Below are 25360 nucleotides of genomic sequence, written 5' to 3'. Positions count from 1 at the left end.
AAAAAAAAAAAAAAAAAAAAAAAAAAAACTTACTGCAAACTCATGTCCTGTATTTTTTTTTTTCAAAGCTACACTATAATGCTGCCTACCTATATGCTACCACAACTATTTTTTTTTCAAAGCTACACTATAAGGCTGCCTACCTATATGCTACCACTACAATACAGAAGCATGTATTTTGAGTCCTTCTCCCTCATTTTTACTAAAAAGTTTCCTCTTTGAGCTGATGTTTTTTGCCAACTATAATAAAATGTCTTATTTAATTATTTATTGCAGAGTTTAGATTTAAATATTTATATTCTGGTTCATATCTATTTTCAATTTAAATCATGTAATTCTCTTTATCTGACACTGCTTAGGTAAATAACTTGAAACGCTGATCTGATCTAATGTTCTACTAAAACAAACCAATATTATTTCTTTACCTTTTTAAGCTTTTTCTTTGCTGCTGCTGAAGCACTTGCATCTTTTTTCACAGCTTTATCTGAAGGTTCCTTTTTCCCATCAGAAGCCACATCACCTAAATTAGCAAGATCGGTCTCGTCTCCCACTGAACTGCCACTTTCTAGCAGGGCTGCTGCTTCTTCTTCATCTACAAGTAGCTCATCTTCAGATTCAAGCAGCATATTAGGTTCCTGCTCTGTCTGGTCATCCTTTGTGTCTTTCTCACCATCTTCACCGGACTTCTCTTCTTGTTCTTTACCTTCGGTTGAACTTTCAGTCTTCTGGGAACCATCAGTTTTGGATTTCTTATCACTTGGAGATTCTTTGCCGTCTGGAGAGTAAGATCTTTTTCTGAAATCAAAAGGACACACCACAATTAATTTGTCATCTGAAAAAGTTAAGTTGAATATACTCACACATATGAAAAACAAAATGAAATTACCGGGATTTATCTTTTTTCAGTAAATCAATGCCTCTGTTTGGAATCTAAAAGACAAGTTTTACAGAAGTTAAATAATACATTTGCAGAATACACAATTATCCAGTGAATTAATAATTGGAGATGATCCCTATAATCAACGCAGCTTATTCAATCCCCATAACCTTATCCAAGAACCTAAGCTGCCTACAGTCAGACATTCATCATTATGACCATACCAATAGAGAAGTGGAAAATAAAGCATTCTGGTAGCAGAAAGCTATTAAAAACTTAAACAGGTAAGAGCAATGAAGGTGTCCTCTAGGGAAGACTAGTTCTGCCATTAAAGACCAGAAAAAAATGTTGCTCTTTTTCAATAACTAGTTTCTTTCAATAGATTTACCTCTTTCAATAAACTTACATTTCAAGAATCCTGTATTTTTTAGCATACAAAAATGTTTAGAAGAATGTTGTGGCTTTAAATATGTAAAAACAGGCTGTTAAATGATGACAAATCAAACACTACATACCCTCAGTACCAGTTTTTTATATTTCTCAGACAGGTCAACCTTCACACATCTCCCCTGAAACCAAAGGGCTTTTTTCAAACAATGGTCAACCATTGCCATTGCATCTTCTCTTGTCTCCATCTCAATAAAAGCCTTGAAAAGAAAAGAACACAAGAGAAACCACAAAGCACATTATATTTTATAAAATTGTATAAAACCTTATTATGTATTCTACCTACTGGTTAGAAAATCTTCATTACTTTTCTTTTCTGAGACAGGGTCTCACTGTGTCACCCAGGCTGGAATGTAGTAGCACAATCTTGGCTCACTGAAGCCTCGTTGTGCTGGGCCCATGTGATCCTCCCACCTCAGCCCCCCAGTAGCTAGGTCTACAGGCACGCACCACCATGCTAATTTTTGTATTTTTTGTAGAGTTGGGGTTTCACCATCTTGCCTAGACTGGTCTCGAGCTCCTGGACTCAGGCGATCCTCCTGCTTTGGCCTCCCAAAGTGCTGGGATTACAGGTGAAAGCCACCACACCCAGCTAAAAATTTTAATCTTTAGCACAGAGTTAAAAAGTCACGGAATAGGGCTGGGCACAGTGGCTCACGCCTGTAATCCCAACACTTTGGGAGGCCACGGCGGGTGGCTCACCCGAGGTCAGGAATACCGAGAACAGCCTGACCAGTATGGTGAAACCCCATCTCTACTACAAATGCAAAAATTAGCTGGGCCTGGTGGAGTGTGCCTATTGTAGTCCCAGCTACCGAGGAGGCGGGAGGTTATAGTGAGCCAAGATGGCGCCACTGCACTCCAGACTGGGCAACAGAGCAAGACTCCATCTCAGAAAAAACCCAAAAACCAAAAAACCAACCTGTCAGATTTACAAAATCCCCAAGAATCACTGTAGTGCCAAATACTAAACCATCTATATACACTATTTCTGCAAAAAAGTAATAAGCCTAGAAGATATTAAAATACTGTAAGAAAAATAAAAGTCTGGAAGAACACAAACTTGCAATGCTGAATTACAGAAGTGTTTAAAACAAAAAAAGAAAAACATAAAAGATGTTCTTCTCATTCTTTTTTTTTTTTTTTTTTTTTGAGATGGAGTCTCGCTCTGTCGCCCAGGCTAGAGTGCTGTGGCCGGGTCTCAGCTCACTGCAAGCTCCGCCTCCCGGGTTCACGCCATTCTCCTGCCTCAGCCTCCCGAGTAGCTGGGACTACAGGCGCCCGCCACCTCGCCCGGCTAGTTTTTTGTATTTTTTTTAGTAGAGACGGGGTTTCACCGTGCTAGCCAGGATGGTTCTTCTCATTCTTATTTCCTTTTTGAGACAGGTTCTCACTCCACTGCCTATACTGAAGTGCAGTGGCACAATCATAGTTAACTACAACCTTGGACTCCCGGGTTAAGTGTTCCACCCAACCTCAGACTCCCAGAGTAGCTAAAATTGTACAAGCACGCCACTTTGCCTGGTTAAATTTTTTTTTTTTGTACAGATATGGCCTCAGTATGTTGTCAGGGTGGTCTCAAACTCCTGGGCAACTCCGGCCTCAGCCTCCCAAAGTCTAGGGATTTACAGGCATGAGCCAATGCACCTGGCCTAACTCTAATTTTCTTTTTTTTTTTGAAATGGAGTCTTGCTCTGTCACCCAGGCTGGAGTGCAGTGCGATCTTGGCTCACTGCAAGCTCCACCTCCCGGGTTCACGCCATTACCCTGCCTCAGCCTCCCCAGCAGCTGGGACAACAGGCGTACGCCTGGCTAAGTTTTTTGTATTTTTAGTAAGAGACAGGGTTTCACTGTGTTAGCCAGGATGGTCTCGATCTCCTGACCTTGTGATCTAGCCGCCTCTGCCTCCCCAAGTGCTGGGATTACAGGCGTGAGCCACCGTACCTGGCTAACTCTAAATTTTTTAAATAAAAGAACAACAACAACAAAAAAGGGATGAAATGAAACAACTCATCCTCCAGATTTCATCACTAAAAATAGGGATACACTTTTTTTTTTTTTTCTTTTTTTTTGAGTTGGGATTTTCGCTCTGCCACCCAGGCTGGAGTGCAGTGGCACAATCTCAGCTCACTACAACCTCCGCCTCCCACGGTTAAGTAATTCTCCTGCCTCAGCCTCCCCAGCAGCTGGGATTACAGGCACGCGCCACCACGCCCAGATAATTTTTGTATTTTTAGTAGAAACAGAATTTCACTAAGCTGGCCAGGTTGGTCTCAAACTCCTGACATCAGGTGATTCATCCACCTTGGCCTCCCAAAGTGCTGGGATTACAGGCGTGAGGAACCACGCCCGGTCACATACTGAAAAATCTTAAAGGATTTTAATAAATCATCTTCTCTAAAACTTCCTTATGTGTATTACCTGACTTTTCATCCTCATCAATATGTAGTTCTTTATTTTCCCATAAGGCTCAGCAAGCTTGAGAACAGCACTATCAGAATAGCCAGAATGGGGCAAATTGCTGAGATGTATCACACGTCCAAGCTCTTGTTTTTGATCAAACTTCTGATCTGGCTTTCCTTCAGGTTTCTTTAACAAACAACAATAACAAAAGGAAAAACATGCAATAATTATTAGTTAACAGTTAAAAACATCCTAGTCTTTACCAATTATTTTATTTTTATAGAGACGAGGTCTTACTATGTTGCCCAGGCTTGCCTTGAACTCCTGGGCCTCACATAATCCTTCTCACCTTGGCCTCCCAAGGTGCTGGGATTACAGGCGTGAGCCACCACACCCAGCCTTAGCAGTAATTTTAAAGAACCAAAGTTAATAAATATTAAAATGATTTGTTAAACAGATATACAGCTTGCAAAAATAAACATTACCTTTATTCTTTTATACTTCTGGGATAAATGAACTCTCACTGGCTTGCCAAATACTAACGCTGGTGTGGTTGTGTAATAATCCACTGCAGCTTGAGCATCCTCTGTGGTTGCCATTTCAATAAATGCCTGAAATTGTACAAAAAGTTATTTCTCTGTTTTTTCCAATCAGCCTTCTCACACTGAACTACAGATATTTCTTCCTAAAAAATAACAATGCCCCAAATCTTTCCAGATATATTTAATCACTAAGTAGAAAATACTTTCTTTTTCTTTTTTTTTTTTTTTTTTTGAGACGGAGTCTCGCTCTGTAGCCCAGGCTGGAGTGCAGTGGCCGGATCTCAGCTCACTGCAAGCTCCGCCTCCCGCGTTTACGCCATTCTCCTGCCTCAGCCTCCCGAGTAGCTGGGACCACAGGCGCCGGCCACCGCGCCCGGCTAGGTTTTTTTTTGTATTTTTTAGTAGAGACGGGGTTTCACCGTGTTAGCCAGGATGGTCTCGATCTCCTGACCTCGTGATCCGCCCGTCTCGGCCTCCCAAAGTGCTGGGATTACAGGCTTGAGCCACTGCGCCCGGCCTTTTGAAAATACTTTCAAGAACTAAAAAACCAAAACAAAAAACAGGCCAGGCCCAGTAGCTCATGCCTGTAATCACTTTGGGAGGCCGAGGCAGGCAGATTACGAGGTCGAGAAATTGAGACCATCCTGGCCAACAAGATGGTAAAACTCTGTCTCTACTAAAAATACAGAATCAGCTGGGTGTGAGGGCGCACACTTGTAGTCCCAGCTACTTGGGAGGATGAGGTAGGAGAATCACTAGAACCCAGGAGGCAGAGGTTGCAAGTGAGCCGAGATTGCACCACTGCACTCCAGCCTGGGTGACAGAGCAATACTCCGTCTCCCAAAACAAGGAAACAAAAAAATCCCACAAAACAATGTTGCCAATGTGCTATTTTATTATAAGGACCACCTCAGATTAGTTCATTCTACTGCATTACTTTATTATTTACTATGCCTATTGGACTAAAAATAATGACTTGAAACCATCATTTTGGTATAGATCTGAAATGGCTTTCCACAGAATTTTCCTTTTACAGCTTTTATAGTAGTATAATGACAATTACTACCTAAGGATCATAACTTACAGTTACTAATAATCCATTAGCATTCTATTATTGACATTTATCACTACTGGTCTTTTCCTCTACGACATTCCGCATTTGATAAACTTAAGATTACCTTGAGTTTTATTTTTGTAATACAAAATCATTTAATTCTTATAGAAAATATATTACTGGCATGAATAAATGAATAATACCATTATTTTAATTCATACCTCATTAATTTTATTTAGAATCAGATGATTTGAAATGACTCCAAATGGTTCTACCAGCTGTAATAGCTGGTATCTCAAGTTTTTCCCTCGTTGAAAATCCATGATGTGAACAACTCTGCTAGTTTCCTGTCCATTAGGGGAAAAAAAGACAAGCAATTAAGTCTCTTTAAAGCAATATGAAACCAATTACGCATTAGGACTTTTTATAATCTATAATTAACCAGGGGAGTGTAAGTAAAACAACAACTCATAACATTCTAGAGAATTTTAAAACTACACATCAAACATCACCGGGTAAGCTCTGACCATAGCCAAATGGTTAAACTACTTCAAAGTGTCAAAACATAGTCTCTGCGGTGATTTTTAAATTAAATATTGTACACATAACTGGACAGCAAAGGTTCCAAGATGCTGAATCAAGGTGAGCTCACTGGACTATGGGCATATAAAATTTAAAGTTTTAACTATTATCAAAGCCATATAAAAACCTGATGGTTTTCAAATTATAGCAATCATCCCATAAGGACCATGATACATATTCAACTAGTAAGGATTTAGGACAAATCATATTCCCCAAAATCGTAAATACAGTAAAAGCAAAAGCTTCATTCATTACTGACCACTCTGCCTTTTTGCATGTGTCTAGGTCCTTGCAGGTTTCCATTTCCAGCACCTTTATGGGAAGAGAAAGTTTTCAGTCTAGTAATCAATATACTTGCTTAAAAAAGCAATTTTACTGAAAAATGCACATCTTCCAAACACAAATGAAAAGCTCTTACAAATATGTGATTACCATCACTTTTCATGCAATGTTATTTCTGAGTAATATTTAAATGAGCCTTCTTTCACCTATAATCATTGCCTTTAATTTTTAGAAAGGGACCAGGTGTGGTGATTCACACCTATAATCCCAGCACTTTGGGAGGTTGAGGAGAATGGATCATTTGAGGCCAGGAGTTTGAGATCAGCCTGGGCAACATGGCGAAACCCTTGCCTCTACCAAAAATACAAAAATTAGCCGGGTGTGATGGCACACGTTTGTAATCCCAGTTACTCAGGAGAGGCTGAAGCATGAGAATCGCTTGAACCAGGGAGACAGAGGTTGCAGTGAGCGGAGATCGCACCATTACACTCCAGCCTGGGGGAGAGAGTGAGACTCTGTCTCAAATAAAGAAGCAAACTTTGCAGCCCGGCACAACTGCTCACACCTGTAATCCTAGCACTTTGGAGGCCCAGGTGGGTAGATCGCCTGAGGCCAAGAGTTCAAGATTAGTCTGGTCAACGTGGTTAAACCACATCTCTACTAAAAATACGAAAATTAGCTGGGCATGGTGGCGAGCACCTGTAATCCCAGCTACTCGGGAGGCTGAGGCAGGAGAAATGCTTGCACCCAGGAGGCGGAGGTTACAGTGAGCCAATATCGTGCCATTGCGCTCCAGCCTGGGCAATAAGAGCGAAACCCTGTCTCAAAAAAATAAACATTTTCAGTAAGGGCTCTGTAAGGAAAAGTAACATGAATTTTATATAATTACCCAGATTTCCTCTTGGTCCAACTGCTGGTCCCCCAAGATGAAACGAGGGAGGTGGCGGTCCCAGAATTCCTGGTGCTGGATTTGTAGACTGCTGCAACATGAATGGATCACCCCTAGTAAAGTGAAGACATAAAATATAAATCATAATAAAGAGGTCCATTGGAAAGAATTAAGATTTAATGCTAAAGCACCCCAACATATGACCACAACCACTTCAATCTTTCAGGGTATCTGTGAAGTAACTAGATCAAAGTCTACATTAACAATAAAAAAGTACAAATTACTACATAATATATATTCTAAAAATTGTTAACCGAAGTGAATTTTATCCGAGTCTCATTTTCAGTAAAGAAATTCTGAAAATACTTTATGAAATGTTGAAAGTTAAACCTGAATTCCTTACATTGATCTCCTTTACAAATGGTAGCTTAAAAAATTTAACTTACATTGTGTGTCCTGTATCATTGTCAGGATTCCATTCTGGGTAGCTTTAAAAAGACCAGAAAATTAACTTTAAAATAAAACTGTCCTTTTCACAAAACAGCCTTGTTTGGCCTCTAAAATAGAGATCATTTATTAGTAAAGTTATCTGAGAGTCTAAGTGTTAGAAACATAGTTTTAAAGCATTTCCTATAGATACTTCAAAATAAAAAACTCAGAACTTCAAAATAATCCACGAGAATAAACTTGTTTTATATTGCTTGCAAATGTAGATAATGTTGAAATTTAAGTTTTTCCTCTATTTGTTAAATTGTAAGGAGGAAGTGCTGCACAAAGAATTAGAAATGTGGGTTACATAGAAACAAGAACAGAGCACAGATTTTCCTTCTCCAATATTAATACCAAGAGCACAGTTGAGTTGTGACATTAGAAGGAATAGCCCCAACAGAGTTAGGCATATGTGAAAATTCCAACTCCAGTGAACAATGGGCACTGTGTGCTGCCTAAGCAGGGAGTTTTCTTTAGGAATTCCATTTCATGGTAGCAGCCTGAACTCAAAAACCAAAGATCTCAAAAGCAAAAAAAAAAAAAAAAAAAAAAACCAAACAAAAAAAACACCACCAAGGATTTTCCTGAACAAAGAATTAGAATCTTTTAATAACCTACCCTCTTTTCTGTATCTTTTGCATTTTTAAAGCACGTATTATTAAAAATGTTACTGTGAATCCACTCTACATATCAAATACTATCTTTCACTATACCTAGTAAAAATCATCAATTTCTATAATGACCAATGTGTATGTATCCTAGAAATATTAAATAACAAAATATCATTATTATTGCATCTAATATTCAATATGAAATTTCCAGATCTAAACATTTTACTTGTAAATAGTACTGCCCATACAGTACCACTATGTGATATTAACATTGTGGATATTACAAGTAAATGATAAACTCCCAAAAACCAATAATGGCTGATTCTGATTCACGATAAGGACGTTTTAAAGGTATTTCAAACTCCTACATTTCAAGAAGAAGCTGGCATCGACGACTGTGACTTGCTCCATTGATATGTTGACTCCACTCCTGCAGCAAAGTAAATTAGTAGAATTAACAAAAATAAAGCTAAAATATTTTCATCTGAACCATTCAAACTCTAGGACATTAATGTCTATGCAGTATTATAGGCTGTACAAACACCTGCCCATTCACTAAATCATAGTGATTTAATTTAAAACCATTTCTCTGAATCCTTGAGGCTTGATCCTGCCCTCAAATACGCTATGCACATTCTTGGAAAAACTGGATTAACTTGTCAACATACTTAAGAGATATGACAGGGAAAAGATATAGAGTTAATAAAGATCAAGAGTAGTAACTAACCTTGAGATTAGCAAGGCTTATTAACTTTTACTGTGGACCAAACTGAAGTATTCATTGTATGCTACTTTAGAGTATTCTGAATGATAAAACATCCATGTTTCTATCTACTTTTCTAGAAACTATATACTATAAATTTGAACAATTAGTTAAAATAGAATCTTTTAGGCCAAACTCGCTGGCTCATGCCTATAATCCCAACACTTTGGGAGGCTGAGGTGGGTGGATCACTTGAGACCAGGAGTTTGAAACCAGCCTAGCCAACATGGCGAAACCCCATCTCTACAAAAAATACAAACTTTAGCCGGGCGTGGTGGTGTACATCTGTAGTCCCAGCGTCTTGGAAGGCTGAGGCAGCAGAATCTCTTGAACCCAGAAGGCGGAGATTCCAGTGAGCTGAGATTGGGCCACCACGCTCCAGCCTGGGTGACAAAGACTCCGCCAAAAACAAAACAAACCAAAAACTTTAATCACATCCAGCTTTTGAGGATGTTCCAGGTTTACTACCTATTAAATACACAGTGAATGAAAAATGCACCATGATTAGCATTACCATAAAATGCTAACATGATTCAACAGGAATGGCTTTTCTAGAAAATGAATCCCATTTATCAAAATATTAAGCTTTCTTTATATTTCCCCAAAATAAAGAAGCAAATTTAAGGAATGCCTTAACAAATTTAGGGAGGGAAACATGACATTCTATCACTATTCACTCTTCCGTGGTTTATTTTAAATTGAAGAAGTAACTCTTATTTCAAATAATTTCTTTAGAAAAAAATGCAGATATAAATGAGTTAACTTTTTAGGCAATGTAAGAATGAGGAGTCAGGAAAACTGGGCTCTGCCTAGACTGCCTAGGTTCCATTCCCAAATTACAAAGATGTGAATCTTTGGTCCCTGTTATTTAAATTCACTGGGACAATAGTCTCATAGGGTTGTTGTGAAAAGCAAATGAGTCTATAAAGGTAAACTGCTTATCAGACCCTTGCGAGGCACATGGAATGTGCTTAAACAAAACAAAACAAAACAAAAAAACCGAACTGATTATAAAGCAGTCTTGTTTTACAATTCCTGCTTTACAACTCTTATGGATGTTTCACAAACTCCCACAAATTGTAATTTCTGTAACACCCACACTACCCAATACAATTATATTTGGAATATAAAACATGGTCAGGCGATGTGTTTTTAAAGGGGGGTAGCTCACTGAGAGCTGAACTAAATTAAAGTAAGGTACCAAATTACAAGATACATGCTTTCAAAAAGTTGCGGATTGGTATTTTATAAATGGGATCCTTTTAAAAAAAGAAAAAAAAACGGGTTTATATTTACATGACAACAGTTTAGGTACATTCCTATGCTCTAGAAAAATTATCTAAAATCCTGTGAAAGGCCGGGTGCAGTGGCTCGGGCCTGCAGTCCCAGCACTTTGGGAGGCCGAGGTGGGAGGATCAACTGAGGTCAGGAGTTCGAGACCAGTCTGGCCAACATGGTGAAACCCTATCTTTATTAAAAATACAAAAATTAGGTGGTGGTGGGTGCCTGTAATTCCAGCTACTTGGGAGGCTAAGACAGAGGAATAGCTTGAACCTGGGAGGCGGAGGTTGCAGTGAGCCGAGATCATGCCATTGCACTCCAGTATGGGTGACAGCAAGAAACTCCATCTCAAAATAAATAAATAAATAAATAAATAAATAAATAAATAGAATCCTGTGAACTAAAATGGAACTCATCCAAATAGAATGGTACCTTTCTTAAAATGCTGAAAGCTATAAACTACTTCCAGGTCTCTTTTTAAAATAATGACTAATAGTTCAAGATCTCTCCAGTTGGCTCTACAATCATCAGCTATTTGGGTTATCTAAAGTTTCAATTGGAAAGTAATGGACCACTGACTTCTAGTTGGAGACCATTTTCAAAATGGCTGTAAGGGCCAGGTGCAGTGGCTCACGCATATAATCCCAGCACTCTGGGAGGCCAAAGCAGGCAGATCACTTGAGCCCAGGAGTTTGAGACCAGTCTGGACATCATAGTGAAACCAGGTCTCTTATCAAAAAAACCGGCAGGTGTGGTGGTACGTGCCTCACTTGAGCCTGGGTGGTGGAGAGTGTAATGAGCTACGATCATGTAAGTGCACTCCAGCGTGGGCTACAAAGTGAGAGACTCTTTCTCAAAAATATAAAACAAAATAAAATAAAATAAAATAAAAATGGCTGTAAGCCAGAGGAACCACAGGTAAGTTCACAAAATTTAGAAGCCTTGGCTGGGCATGGTGGCTCATACCTATAATCCCAGCACTTTGGGAGGCCAGGGCAGGCGGATCACCTGAGGTCAAGAGTTGGAGGCCAGCCTAGCTAACATGGTGAAACCCATCTCTACTAAAAATACACAAAAAAATTAGCTGGGCATGGTGATGTACGCCTGTAATCCCAGCTACCTGGGAGGCTAAGGCAGGAGAACTGCTTGAACCCGAAAGGTGGAGGCTGCAGTGAGCCAAGATCGCGCCACTGTACCCCAGCCTGGGACACAGAGCGAGACTCCTTCTCCCAAAAAAAAAAAAGAAGGATTAATTAAACAAATACCCAGTAATGACTTAGAATTCTCTGAACTAAAAATATTCAGATTTTACTTAAAATATTCTTAAGTTCTGGGAGAGGAATAAATGTTATCCTACTAGCCATGCTTCTATTTCATAGGAGCTAGAAAGGATACATAGCTGAACAGAAATTATATCCAATCCTCCATGTTCTTTAAAGGTTCAAACTTACAGGAAAAGTGTGTCTGCTCTTTCAAAGTGATAGAAGGCAGGCCAAAATCAAAAAATCAGTCATGTACCTCCCAAACTCACCCATGACTAATGTGTACTACCAATCTATTACTGGTTGGTGTACGGTGAGGACTAAGTGAAAGAGTTTTATAAAAATCTATATTCCTGGACTCTACACTGAGGTAACTCCTGCAAAATCAGATTAATAAAGGATTTACACACCTTTTAAAGTCAGACATTTCTGTAGGAAAACTACATTCACCTTGATGTATTTGAGATACCTTAAACTATAGACAGAAAAAAAGAATTTGGGAAGCACTTACAGAATGGCAGAAAAAAGAGTAACTTAATATAAACTCAAGTGACAAGACAGCCAAAGTGCTATAGTGGATAATTTTCTTTAAGTGAAAGGAAGCTGAGAAGCTTGAGATTGCATTGAAAAGCAATCTGATGGCTAGGTGCGATGGCTCACGCCTGTAATCCCAACACTTTAGGAGGCCAAGGTGGTGAATCACTTGAGGTCGGGAGTTCGAGACCAGCCTGACCAACGTGGAGAAACACTGTCTCTAAAAATACAAAATTAGCCGGGCGTGGTGGCGCATGCTTGTAATCCCAGCTACTCGGAAGGCTGAGGCAGGAGAATCGCTTGAACCCAGGAGGTGGAGGTTACAGTGAGCTGAGACTGCGCCACTGCATCCATTCCAGCCTGGGCAATAAGCGCAAAACTCCATCTCAAAAAAAGAAAGAAAGAAAAAGAAAAAGAAAAGCAATTTGATGATCTAAAATGACCTAGAAAGAAATAAAAGCAACACCATCACTTTAAGTCACCTAAAAATAATGACACTCCATGACAAATTAAATTATTTTCTACTTAAGTTTTTTACTTCACGGTAAGAACTTTTGATCATGTAAACTATTTAACAATACCAATAAGTAAAAAGAACAGATTTTCCAAGTTATGCAGCAATACCAGAGAGCAGGATTAAATGTTTAAAAATTTTTCATTATCTACTTCCATCACAGAAATTTTCTCTAAGGTCATTTCTATAGCGGTTATAGAGGGTCCACTGCTAAAGTGAATATTTAAATATTTTTTCAATAGAATGCATATACGTAAAAAACATAGTAAGGCAACTAGAAAACTAGAAATTCAGATAATCCATGTGTTTAAACTTCTTAAAGTTGGTCCAATTTACACATTTAAACCACAGAATTAAACAAAAGGCCTCTAAAATACTTCTCAAATGTACTCAGTATATTGACAGAATACCAAAACTGGCTAGGACCTAAGCATTTTTACAGGCGAAAAGTACCTCTTGCACTAGGGTAGGGTATCTTACTTTTGAATCCACAGTTTCATCAAAATATGTAAAAACTGCTCTTTTGTTAATTTAGATCCATTTAAGTTATTAACCTTCTTCAGGAACTAGAAGGTAGCAAAATTTGGAGAAAAAAAGCATAATCATACATAAAAACAGAAACTTTTCTCTAAGTCCTCTCATGGTTCCGTTGTGTTCCTTTATGATGTCCCAACAGCTTAATGACTCCAGTAGCAAAGATTTTTTAAGTCCCTTAACATCACTCTCATTTGAGACACTGTAACTATCTATTTTCCTCAGAATTTAGAGATCCTTTCTGAGAATATTGGTCACATTGCCATTTCTGCTATTATTTCCTTATAAACAGGCAAGAAATAACGTAGAAAAAATTGGAGTCACCAATGTTTAATGGACCTTTTCGTTCTATCAATTCACACGGGACCTAAAATTTAAAGTTTAGTGCTGATCAAAAACTAAAATGAATTCCATGATATATTTAGTAGAGCCAACAAATTTAGGAAAAGGTAACACCCAAAACATATACCAATTAAAATTTGCTGGCTTTTGTGAGTTTGGGGTTGTATTTTTAAATGAAAATACATCTTCTTAAATGTTTAAATAAACCTAAATTTAGTATTTATGTTAATTTACTTTGGTACAGATTAAAGATTAAACGACAAAAATACTGAGATCCAAACATAAGGAAAGGGAGTGACTGGTAATACTCTTTAACAGAATATTAAAAACAATGGTATGATTTAGTCTACTAATAAAAAAATCCATACTCACTTACTAAAAAATGCTTATCAAAGGATTAGCTATGAAAAGAAAATGACCCTTCCAGATGTTACTGTAAAGAAAAACCCTGTAACAGTAACCATCAAATCAATTTCATGGCAGCAACTTGTTCCAGTTAAGTAGAGCACATCAGGAAAAATGGATGGTCACAGATTATAGATCAAGCTAGTGGGGTGCTATAACGATGACTTGAAGTCAACTGCACCATATATTGGGGGGAAAAAAGTCAGAATGAGTAACACTGAAAAAGTTGAAAGAGAAAGGACAACATATTTAAAAGGGCATTTTGAAAAAGTTCCCATTTTGGTAGATGTGATAATTAAAGCAAAGGAGAATTAGATTTTCTTTTCAAATGACTATATCAGAAGTCTAAGCCTAACTCAGAAAAAGAATTTGTTTATGAGGAACACAGAGCAGGATACTGTAGTAGTTGATTTGTCCAAGTCTCTAAAGGGATAGATGTAATATGGGATAATAAAAAGTGAGTTCTGAAGTATGTTTAAGAAAGTTGTGGAAAAGGAGAAAAAAAATGATGAAAAATTTCAGTCATAGTATGAAAGTTTGTGTTAAAGGGAAATTAAAAAAGGAAGAATGAACTAATCTAAAATATGAAACATACTGAAACAAACACCAGGGCTCTACATTAACTCTTTCCCTGTAGCCACAGATAAGGAAAAAAAGAGAATTGTTCAAGAATACATCTTTACTACATACAAATCAGCAATCAAGACAGATGGAGAGCTGAAATCTAGCATCCTGAATGGCAGAGCACATTGACTGCAAAAAAAATACTTAATTCAACAAAGCAGACAAAAAAACCTGCTTAAATATATGATTAAGAAGAACATATTGATGCCAAAAACCAACAAGATAATCTCAGTGGATGACAGCTTTGTGGCCAGAAGTAATCTAGGCAGAATACATTAATGTAAAGCCCTGGTTTAAAATGCTCAAAAACAATTACCTTCCAAATAAAGTAAGTGTTCTCAAAAGTTTAAAAATGCTTGATCAACTCAATGTCATCAGACTACAGAATTAGAGTCAAAGATATAGGTAAATAGGCACTACAATGTAAAAGAAATTAGAAGCATCTGTTGCGTTAACTCACCTTATTAGAATGAACTGGCAAATCACATATAGAGCACAGATGGGGATAACCCTTCGGTAAGAGTCCATGGAAGTCTTCAATATTGCTACTTGGAGGAGCGCCTCTCTTTTTCTCAAAGAGAGATCTCTCTTGTAAGGGGCCAGGACCACGTCCCATTCTCTCATACTCACTGTCAAATTTATGATAGTTATGCGAGGTCTCACCAAAAAAAGAATCATCCCTACACCTTTCTCCATCTCTTAATCTGTCATCTTCATAATCCATTCTGTCATAATAACCAGATTCTTGAGAACGACTTCCATGGTCATAATCAAGCACTGGGTTGAGACTAGGACCACGATCATCAAAACTATCTCTTCTAAAGTGCCTTTTTTCTTCCCAATCATCCCTAGGTACTCTGTATGGTGGCTCCCGTGTAGCAGATCTGCCATCTCTACCATAACTCAAGGTAGGGCCTTCTTCAGTTCTCCTCCTTTTAAGCTGTAGAAGGATTTGGGGCAAATTCTCAGGAGTAATCTTGTCCTCTGGATAACGACTCAGTTCATCTAAGTCTCTAGCAGACAGACCAAAGCTGGCCAAAATGTTACTGGCCTGGTCTGCATCTCCACGGTGTTGAGAAGATAAAGGGAGTGGACCTCTACTTCCAATGTTAAATATAGACTGCAAATTATGGGAAGAAGTACTAGCAGAAGACAGTGCACTATGAGCTCCTTGTTGATTCAATGAAGAACTCATTCCAAGATTCATTAAACTAGCAAGGCGTGCAGTACCCTGGTTCATCCTTCCAAGAGATGCTGGCATACTTAAAGACTGGGTAGCAGCAGCAAGAAGGCCTATTCCTGCCGCAGACAGGTCACGCCCATGACCCTGTGAGTCCCTACTGAGAGATGACTGCTGGAATGACTTGGACATTGTAGAACTAGCTCTTGTCTATTTTATAGATTAAAAAAAAATTTTTTTTTAAAGACGGCCAAAAAGAAAGCTCAAACTAGAAAGCTAGGTTAACTTTGCTTCAAAAAATGGTAACGCCAAGAAAAAGGATCAATAAGGACTGCAGAATCTTCTTCAAGCTGAGAACCAGCAGACAACTCTGTAGAAAAATAAGCAATTTTAGTCATAAATCCCTTTAAGCAGATGCCGTTTTTTTAAGAAAAAAAAACTTATGCATCATGTTGATTTAAAAAAAAAAAACATTTAAGATCTCAAACTTACAAGGAATTTATTACATATCTTAAACAGATTCCTGATGTATGCAGAGCCTGCATATAGATATTTAAAAAGTAGTATTTCACGCTAAAGCTTAACTATTAAAGGGACTTTCATACTGAGTTTAAAAACATGTAAATTGAAAGGTTAGATGTCTGAGTACATCCAAATTTTGGTAAAAATATAGATGGGTTTCTTCTTTTAGAAGAATAAAAATACACCCTATAGTATGATGCTTAAGTTCCAGGAGAAGACTAAAAACAAAAAAAATCAAGGTCAGCAAGTCAAAGATGAATCAGTTGTATTATGCTTTGGAAAATGAGACCTATTATCACTATCAGAAAGAACCAAGTAAAATCATAAGTAAATGAAGCTTAGGTTTCAAGTACCTAATATAAGATATAAGACCAAACATAATAGCTGAGACCTTTATACAGCAAAATCAATTTGAGGTGAAGATAGATGTGAATAAGAAAAATAAGTCATTTCCTATAGTTTTAAGGATTGCTGCCCAAATTTAAGTTATATAACTAATTGCCTTCTTACTGACCATCCTACATCAGGCAGTGCTTTCGTCGTTTCTAATCTTTTAAAGTAAGGAGAACTAACTCTGGTCAGTACAGGAATAGGAGCCTTCCCAAGAAAAAACCTAGGTACAGAAAATACAGGTGATTAAAAGAAGGGAACTCCCCAATTAGCATCCATCAGTACTCATTTAATGCTCAGGGCTACAGCATATCTACAGCACAAAACAGGAAAAATGAAAATGAGATCTTGGTTACACAGTTTCCTGTAAACTTTTCACAAGAATAGCCCAAATCACCTGGTAAATTTATGTTCTGATTATGATCCCCCAAGACGTGTTTCTAGATGAAACTGTTTTCTTTCTTAAATCATTATTGTACCTCAGAAACTGTCACATAAGAATTTCCAAATAATTTATATCATGATTGTCATAAAACATTAGTTAAAAGATATACATAACGTCTTCAGTGAAACAATTTTATAATCACAACTACATACAGAGGTAAATCTGAAGTTGTTTCGTACAGAATTCTATGAGGCATTGTTTAAATTTTCTATTTTTTGATCACCAATACACTCAGCACTGGTAGCTTAATATGTTAAACTTTAACAGTAAAACCAGACAATATCCAGTAGTTACAAGTCTATTACAGGACCAATTTCGCCAATGATAGATTAAAGCAAGGATACAAATGGACAAATACAGTGCAGAGGAAGTATAAAAAAAGTTGCAGCAAGAAAGATTTAGACTAGATTTTTAAAAATAGATATAATCAAGTTTTAAAAGACACAGAAATGCTGTAAGAGGTGGCTGGAGTAACAGGAAGATGTTTTTGCACACCAAGAAAGATGAATTTGAGAAAATACACCAAAGAAACTATCAATAGTTCTAGACAAGATCCACTATGTAAACTACTTAAGCTTTAAGATTAATAAAGACGAGAGTAAGTGGACTTCTTTGGATGAAAGTTTCTTTGATATGTCTTATAAATGCCACACAGAATGGTGGCTGAGATGCTATGTAAATGGTGGTGGACCCTCTAAATTTTCACACATATTTTAAAAATCAAAACCTTTAGAGGGTTTTTCAAAATAAAAATGTTTAAGTATCAGGGTTATTAATTGCAGCTTTGACTTTCATGTTGTAGCCAAAGCTTTGTATTCCTAAAAGTCAGTCTTTTGAACTTTTTTTTCCCTAAGAGAAATTATATACTGGTATTACAATTATGTTTAAAATTTTTAAAATGGTCATATTTTAAGGAAATGTGATTGTTAGATTACAGAGCTCTCAATTACATTTTTTGGTAGCTCATAGGAAAACAGTGGATCTACAAAAGGAAAAGTTAAGAGATGCAAAGGTAAAGGATAACCTGAAGACAAACAGAAAATGGATGTCAGAAAAACTCAGAAAAGAGTCAAGACAAACAATGTAAATCCCATGACAACGTGTAATTCCATTAACAACCACCTTAGTATTTTTAAGATACTCAGTTTCAACTTAAAATGCAATTCTATCAAGGATATTGGGGTAAAATTAGTGAAAAGCAACTTAAGTTAGATTTTGGATTAAACCACAAATAAACCAAATTCTTAAAAATAGTTTTATTAGAACAAAGTTGGGAGAAACCAGATGTGGCAGCATTGTTGAAAAAGCATTTATGAAAACAGTTCCTCTATCATGTCAATGCTGAACATAAGATGTACAAGCCACTTTTAAAGGTTCATTCACATGGGACCCACTGCCTATTAGTAAAGGCAGCACAATATTGAGACAATTTACTAAGATTTACAAAAGATTAGCTTCTTTTACTATGTTTTTTCCTGTAATTATAAAATTGCCTTTTTATAGGAAACTGCACTAGAGGTTAAAACAACTTTGAATATAGTAGCTTTGGGAGAACATTTATTATCAAAATCCAATTTACCTATTTTAAATCTCTATGTAATAGTGTAAATGCCCATCAATGCAGAACCTTTCACTTCCAAAAAAGAAAGCACCTGCACCCCCCTAAAAACTATCAACATTACCCACAATTTCACTTCACAAATGCCATTTACTACAATCTTGATAACCAAATTCTTTTTTTTTTTTTTTTTTTTTGAGATGGAGTTTCACTCTTGATGCCCAGGCTGGAATGCAATGGCACAATCTCAGCTCACTGCAACCTCTGCCTCCTGGGTTCAAGTGATTCTCCTGCCTCAGTCTCCCAAGTAGCTGAAATTACAGACACACGCCACCACGCCCAGCTAATTTTGTGTTTTTAGTAGAGACACGGTTTCTCCACGTTGGTCAGGCTGGTCTTGACCTCACATGATCCCCCTGCTTCGCCCTTCCAAAGTGCTGGGATTATAGGCGTGAGCCACCATGCCCAGCCCGATAACCAAATTCTGAACAAATGAGCTTAAAAATTCATTTTTACAGACAACTCAAAACAAACTGTAATTTAAACTATTTTATGATACAATTTTAAGCTGTTTAAAAATGTCAGCTTCACATTCAACATCTAAACAAATCTGAATATCATCCCTATGTATGGTTAGGAAACGTTTCAGTTAATATTCTACCTCCCATTCCATGAGAATCTGATTTTTGTTATTGGCTTTTTCTTCTCCAATTAAAAGAAATAGAGTACTAAAATATTTCTGAAAATTTTCACATACCCTGAAAATTCATGGAGAACAGAAGCAAACAGCTGTTCCAGATCTAAATTTCCTTAAAGATTACCTGTAAGTCCTTAGCCATTCTTTCAGAGGGTTATTTAGCATAATTAGTAAAATAAGCGCAAGCCAACTTTAGTTTCTTAGAAGGTATTAGAAAAAAATGAAAAGACTTTTAGCTGTTTTTTTTTTTTTTTTTTTTAAAGACAGTGTCTGACTCCTCCATTGCCCAGGCTCACTGTAACCTCTGCCTCCCAGGCTCAAACCATCCTTCCACCTCAGCCCAACCAGCTGGGACTACAGACACACGCCACCATGCTCGGTTAATTTTCACAGCTTTGGTAGACAGGGGTTTTCACCACGTTGGCCAGGCTGGTCTCGAACTCCTGGGCTCAAGCGATCTTCCTGCCTTGGCCTCCCAAAATGCTAAGAGGTATCTACTACTCTACATGGATCTTCAGCTATGCTCTCAACTGTATGAGATAATCAGTCATTTAAATAATTTTTCTCCGGCAGGGCACGGTGGCTCACGCCTGTAATCCCTGCACTTTGGGAGGCCAAGGCGGGCAGATCATGAGGTCAAGAGATTGAGACCATCCTGGCCAACGTGGTGAAACTCCGTCTCTACTAAAAATATAAAAATTAGCTGGGCATGGTGGTGCGCACCTGTAGTACCAGCTACTCAGGAGGCTGAAGCCAGAGAATCGCTTGAACCTGGGAGGCAGAAGTTGCAATGAGCTGAGATCGTGGCATTGTACTCCAGCCTGGGCCACAGAACAAGAATCTGTCTCAAAAATCAAAACAAACAAAAAAATAAAATTTTCTCTTTTCAGTCTTTGTAGTCAGAATTAAAAAAAAAAAAAACCATACACAACTAATTTGAGATGGTTTACCCATAAAACTATAAAAGATTATTTATGGTTTAACCATAAAAATAGAGATACGCGGAGAAAAAAATACCTTCATGACATTATTTTAATCCTTTAACTTCACATTGAGACTTACAAGCAACAGCTAGAAAACCAGTTTCTTGTATTTTCCTCTTCTGAACTGCAAAAAATGTTCAGATTTTCCAAATGTTCTATCAAGGCCAATCACCTTGATCATTTATTAGCTTATTCATGTGAAAATATACCAAATACGTTTTAGACAGCAATCAATACCAATTTAGTAAAAATGTCTTAACCCATGCCACTGGCAGATGGCAGACATAGTTGACTATCAGTAATTTCAAAGCAGCATCATTTGGAAAGGCAACTGCTTGATTTTTGTCACAAGTCACACAAAAATATTGATTCCTGTGGTCAGGACTTTCAAACCAAGCATCCAACTTATTTTCAATTCAAGAACAGGTTTCAGTTACTCTTTAAATTTTTCTTCATTTATTAAATTTTATAGTGGTTTTATAAAGAACTTACCATAGTTTCCATTTTAAAGGTACTAGAAGTTTTCATTTTAATGTTGGTGTATATAATATTTCCTAATATATTCTGTAACAATGATTTCATTTAAGGGTTTGTTTTTTGAAGTGTGCTGAGGAACTACTCCATTTTTTCCCTAGAGTTTCAGCCACTTTCAAATCTTATGCTATGTTTTCGAGTGTCACAATCTCATCTCAGTATGGCATGTACCTTGAGTGCCTTAAGTTTTTAAAATAGGCCAGGCACAGTGGTTCACACCTGTAATCCAGCACTCTGGGAGGCCAAGGCGGGCAGATTACCCGAGGTCAGGAGTTTGCGACCAGCCTGGCCAACATGGTGAAACCTCGTCTCTACTAAAAATACAAAAATTAGCCGGGTGTGGTAAAGTAGCATGTGTCATCATACAATAGAAAAGATAAAAGAGTGTAGTGCCAGGAAGGCTGAAAAACAAGCCTAAGTATTTTCAAAAGTGCTTTAAGACCATTGCTTTTAATCCATCTAACAGATGTGAAGTCAACTTCTAGTCCACTTCCTGATCCTTAGGCTAATTAATGAGTGTTGCAGAGTGGCATCAGCTGCTGAGAAGACAGAATACTACTTGTTAACCAGTGTAAGAAACTCCCACTCAGACCTGAAATAATATTGTCTTCCTAGGTTTAAATTTTTTTCCCAGTGACCTTCAATCAAGCAAGAAATAGTTTCAGATTGAAACTACACAGAATTGATGGAGTAAACCTGTCTTACAAGATAGAAAGTTACCCCGTTTACCTGATGATGTTCACTGTCTATTTGATCTCAACAGAAACTTGACTCTCTACTTTCTTCTCTGCTTAAGCAAAATCAGTGATTTCTTTCAAGGCTCCATTCTGGGCTGGGTGTGGGGGCTCATACCTGTAGTCCCAGCCCTTTGGGAGACTGAGGCAAGAGGATCACTTGAGGTCAGGAGCTCAAGACCAGCCTGGTCAATATGACAAAACCCCATCTCTGCTAAAAAAAATACAAAAATTAGCCAGGTGTGGTGGCACATGCCTGTAGTCCCAGCTACTTGGGAGGCTGAGGCAGGAGAATCACTTGAACCCGGGAGGTGGAGGATGCAGTGAGCCAAGATTGTGCCACTGCACTCCAGCGTGGGTGACAGAGTGAGACTCTGTCTCAAAAAAAAAAAAAGGCTTCATTCTGTATCCCTAAGAGCCCTACTCTCTTGACTTCCATCAACATTTGTACAACTTTTATTTCATACATACTAAATCTTGGGGGCCCAAAAGCCTTCGTGTGAATCCTGGTTCTATTACAAAGAGCTGTGTGACCTTGCACCAAAAAGGGTGGGGGGAAATAAAAATAATACCTACTTCATAAGGCTGTAAAGACTTGATAAATTAGGCCAGGCACAGTGGCTCATGGCTGTAATCCTAGCACTTTGGGAAGCTGAGGTGGGATAATCACTTAAGGCCACAAGCTCGAGACCAGCCTGCCCAACGTGGGGAAACGCTGTCTCTACTAAAAATACAAAAATGAGCCGGGTGTGGTGGCAGGTGCCTGTAATCCCAGCTACTCGGGAGGCTGAGGCAGGAGAATCACTTGAACCCCCAGAGGCAGAGGCTGCAGTGAGCCAAGATTGCACCACTGCACTCCAGCCTGGGTGACAGAGCGAGACTGTCTCAAAAAGACTTAATAAATTAGTCGGCCGGGAGCGGTGGCTCAAGCCTGTATCCCAGCACTTTGGGAGGCCAAGACGGGCGGATCACGAGGTCAGGAGATCGAGACCATCCTGGCTGACATGGTGAAACCCTGTCTCCACTAAAAAATACACAAAAATAGCCGGGCGAGGTGGTGGGCGCCTGTAGTCCCAGCTACTCAGGAGGCTAAGGCAGGAGAATGGTGTAAACCCGGGAGGCGGAGCTTGCAGTGAGCTGAGATCCGGCCACTGTACTCCAGCCGGGGCGGCCGAGCGAGACTCCATTTCAAAAAAATAAATAAATAAATAAAATAAACCAGTCTACATAAAACATCTAAAATAGTGTCTGGCACACAGCACCATAGTAATAATCTCATTTGGTGTAATCTGATCCTCATAAAACTAGGAAGGTAAAATCTATTTTTCTTTATTTTTAGATGAGAAAAACTTTTAGAGGTAAAAGGACTGAGATCCAAAGACACATGAATAAAGAGCTTATAAACTTTTTATCTGCACCATAGTCTCTTTCATGTGTCAACTTTAATGTCATACTAGTAACCACGTATTAGCTTTCAAAAACAGATTTAAAGACTGGTAGTAACGGCTGGGCGCAGTGGCTCACACCTGTAATCCCAGCACTTTGGGAGGCCAAGGCGGGCAGATTACGAGGCCAGGAGATTGAGATCATCCTGGCTAACACAGTGAAACCCCACCTCTACTAAAAATACAAAAAATTAGCCAGGCGTGGTGGTGCGCACCTGTAGTCCCAGCTACTCGGGAGGCTGAGGCAGGAGAATGGCGTGAATCCGGGAGGTGGAGTGTGCAGTGAGCCGAGATCGCGTCTCACTCACTGGTAGTAACTTTTTTTTTTTTTTTTGAGAGGAGCCTCACACAAGTTGCCGGGGTTGGAGTGCAATGGTGCGATCTCAGCTCACTGCAACCTCCACCTCCTGGGTTCCCGCAATTCTCCTGCCTCAGCCTCCTGAGTAGCTGGGATTACAGGCACACACCACCACACCCGGCAAATTTTCTGTATTTTTTAGTAGAGACAGGGTTTCACCATGTTGGCCAGACTGGTCTTGAACTCCTGACCTCGTGATTCACCCACCTTGGCCTCCCAAAGTGCTGGGATTACAGGTGTGAGCCAACTGGTAGTAACTTTTAACAGGTAAGATAAAGAACAATACACTATACTGCAGTAATTCTAGTAAAAGTGGACAAACTAAACATCTTCCTTCTTCATTCTCTATTGCCAACGTGTTTAAATCACCCTTCAACCTATCTCCCATCCAAGCACTAACCAGGCCCAACACTGTTTAGCTTCCAAGAGCAGATGAAATCAGGTGCGTCTAGGGTGGTATGGCCATAGACCTTACCTTTCTATTCTCTCTGCCATAATCTTAGCCCTGCTTTTTAGCTGGCCTCCTAGCATCAAAGCTCACACCTCATCATCTTTCAATAAAAACAACCTGAACCATCACTCATTTCACACTCTCCTGGCTCAAAAACCTACTACTCCCTACCACTTACCACATGAAATCCACACTATGATTTCCTTTTTTTTTTTTTTTTTTCTTCAAGACAGGGTCTTAATCTGTTGCCCAACGCAGCAGCACAATCTCAATCTCGCGGGCTCAAGTGATCCTCCCGTCTCAGCAGGGACCACAGGCACGCACCACTATACCCGACTAACTTTTTACATTTTTAGTAGAGACAAGGTCTCACTATGTTGAGCTGTTCATGAACTCCTGGGCTCAACTGATCCTCCTGACTCAGCCTCCCGAAGTGCTGAGGTTACAGGCATGAACCACTGTGCCCTGCCTCACATGTAATTTTCAATGCCTTTCATATATATTGGTTCCATTCTACTTCTTTAAACCTTTTCCCCAACCATAACCAAACACCTTACAGAAACGTCTGCTTGCTATTCCATTTACAGAAACTACTCTATGCTTGTGTAAATAAAATTAATAGCTGGGATGCATCCCTCATTTCATGTAACACTAGTAATTTTCTCAAGGCCTAGCACCTCCATTTAATCATTCAATATATTATACAAACCAATGTATATACAAATACGAAACAGAATATTAAAAAGACCTTGGAAATAAATCTACATAGCAATTTCAAATGACTCTCTCCCCTTGTTTTTAAGTTTGACTACTTAATGTATGTACCCTTAATTAATTTTGCATTTCTGAACTTTATGCAAATCGACTTAAAATTTACTGTTCTGACTTACTTTTAAAAACTGATTTATCCACAATTGTGAGTTAAACCTACATTTTCACTCCAATATAGGTATCATTATGTATGCATATGTACTTATCTATTCTGCAGATGATGAACATTTAGGTTGTTTTCAATTTCTTGCCATTACCAAGAACAATGCTAATATTTCTTGGTGTCCCTTGGGGCATAACTGCAAAACTTCCTCCTCCATGGTGCTCTTCCAAAATACCACAGCCCACACAAAAACAGACACAAACATTAAAACTGATATGCTTTTCCAATCTTTCCAGTCACATATCTAAAAATCTCTCAACTCATAGGCTTTTCTCTCTGCTCTAGTTTTAATTATCCACTAAATTTTTCTACACACAAAGAATATTTGGAGTTCAAATGTTTGTATTGCTTTTCTTTTTGGGACAGTTTTGTTCTGTCACCAGCCTGGAGCACAGTAGCACGATCTCAGCTCACTGCAACTTCCGCCTCCCAGGTTCAAGCAATTCTCCTGCTTCAGCCTCTTGAGCAGCTGGAATTACAAGCAAGCACACGTCATCACGCCCGGCTAATTTTTGTATTTTTAGTAGAAACGGGGTTTCAGGCCGGGCGCGGTGGCTCAAGCCTGTAATCCCAGCACTTTGGGAGGCCGAGACGGGCGGATCACGAGGTCAGGAGATCGAGACCATCCTGGCTAACCCGGTGAAACCCCGTCTCTACTAAAAAATACAAAAAACTAGCCGGGCGAGGTGCCGGG

The 25360-nt window shown here is 38.6% G+C and overlaps 1 protein-coding gene across 6 annotated transcripts in view; it reads right to left on the bottom strand.

The window, feature by feature from the left end:
- MATR3 (matrin 3) overlaps window positions 1–25360 on the bottom strand; it is a 67199-nt gene that overhangs the window by 8464 nt on the left and 33375 nt on the right. For 3 of the 6 annotated variants that reach the window (XM_025388785.1, XM_025388784.1, XM_025388786.1), the window contains exons 2-12: window positions 14896–15985; window positions 8545–8606; window positions 7523–7564; window positions 7077–7189; window positions 6165–6217; window positions 5545–5670; window positions 4213–4338; window positions 3746–3913; window positions 1393–1524; window positions 887–930; window positions 426–795 (exon numbers count right to left, since the gene is read on the bottom strand). In XM_025388785.1, coding sequence (XP_025244570.1) covers window positions 426–795; window positions 887–930; window positions 1393–1524; window positions 3746–3913; window positions 4213–4338; window positions 5545–5670; window positions 6165–6217; window positions 7077–7189; window positions 7523–7564; window positions 8545–8606; window positions 14896–15807 — 2148 coding nt within the window. In that variant the 5' untranslated portion in view covers window positions 15808–15985. Of the gene's footprint in view, window positions 1–425; window positions 796–886; window positions 931–1392; window positions 1525–3745; window positions 3914–4212; window positions 4339–5544; window positions 5671–6164; window positions 6218–7076; window positions 7190–7522; window positions 7565–8544; window positions 8607–14895; window positions 15988–25360 lie in introns of all 6 variants that reach the window. The other 3 variants (XM_025388787.1, XM_025388788.1, XM_025388789.1) reach the window with 2 other exon arrangements.

This window comes from Theropithecus gelada, chromosome 6 (genome assembly GCF_003255815.1).
Source record: "Theropithecus gelada isolate Dixy chromosome 6, Tgel_1.0, whole genome shotgun sequence".
NCBI lineage: Eukaryota > Metazoa > Chordata > Mammalia > Primates > Cercopithecidae > Theropithecus > Theropithecus gelada.
The sequence above is the reverse complement of the archived record's forward strand: the minus strand, read 5'-3'. Positions and strand labels throughout refer to the sequence as shown.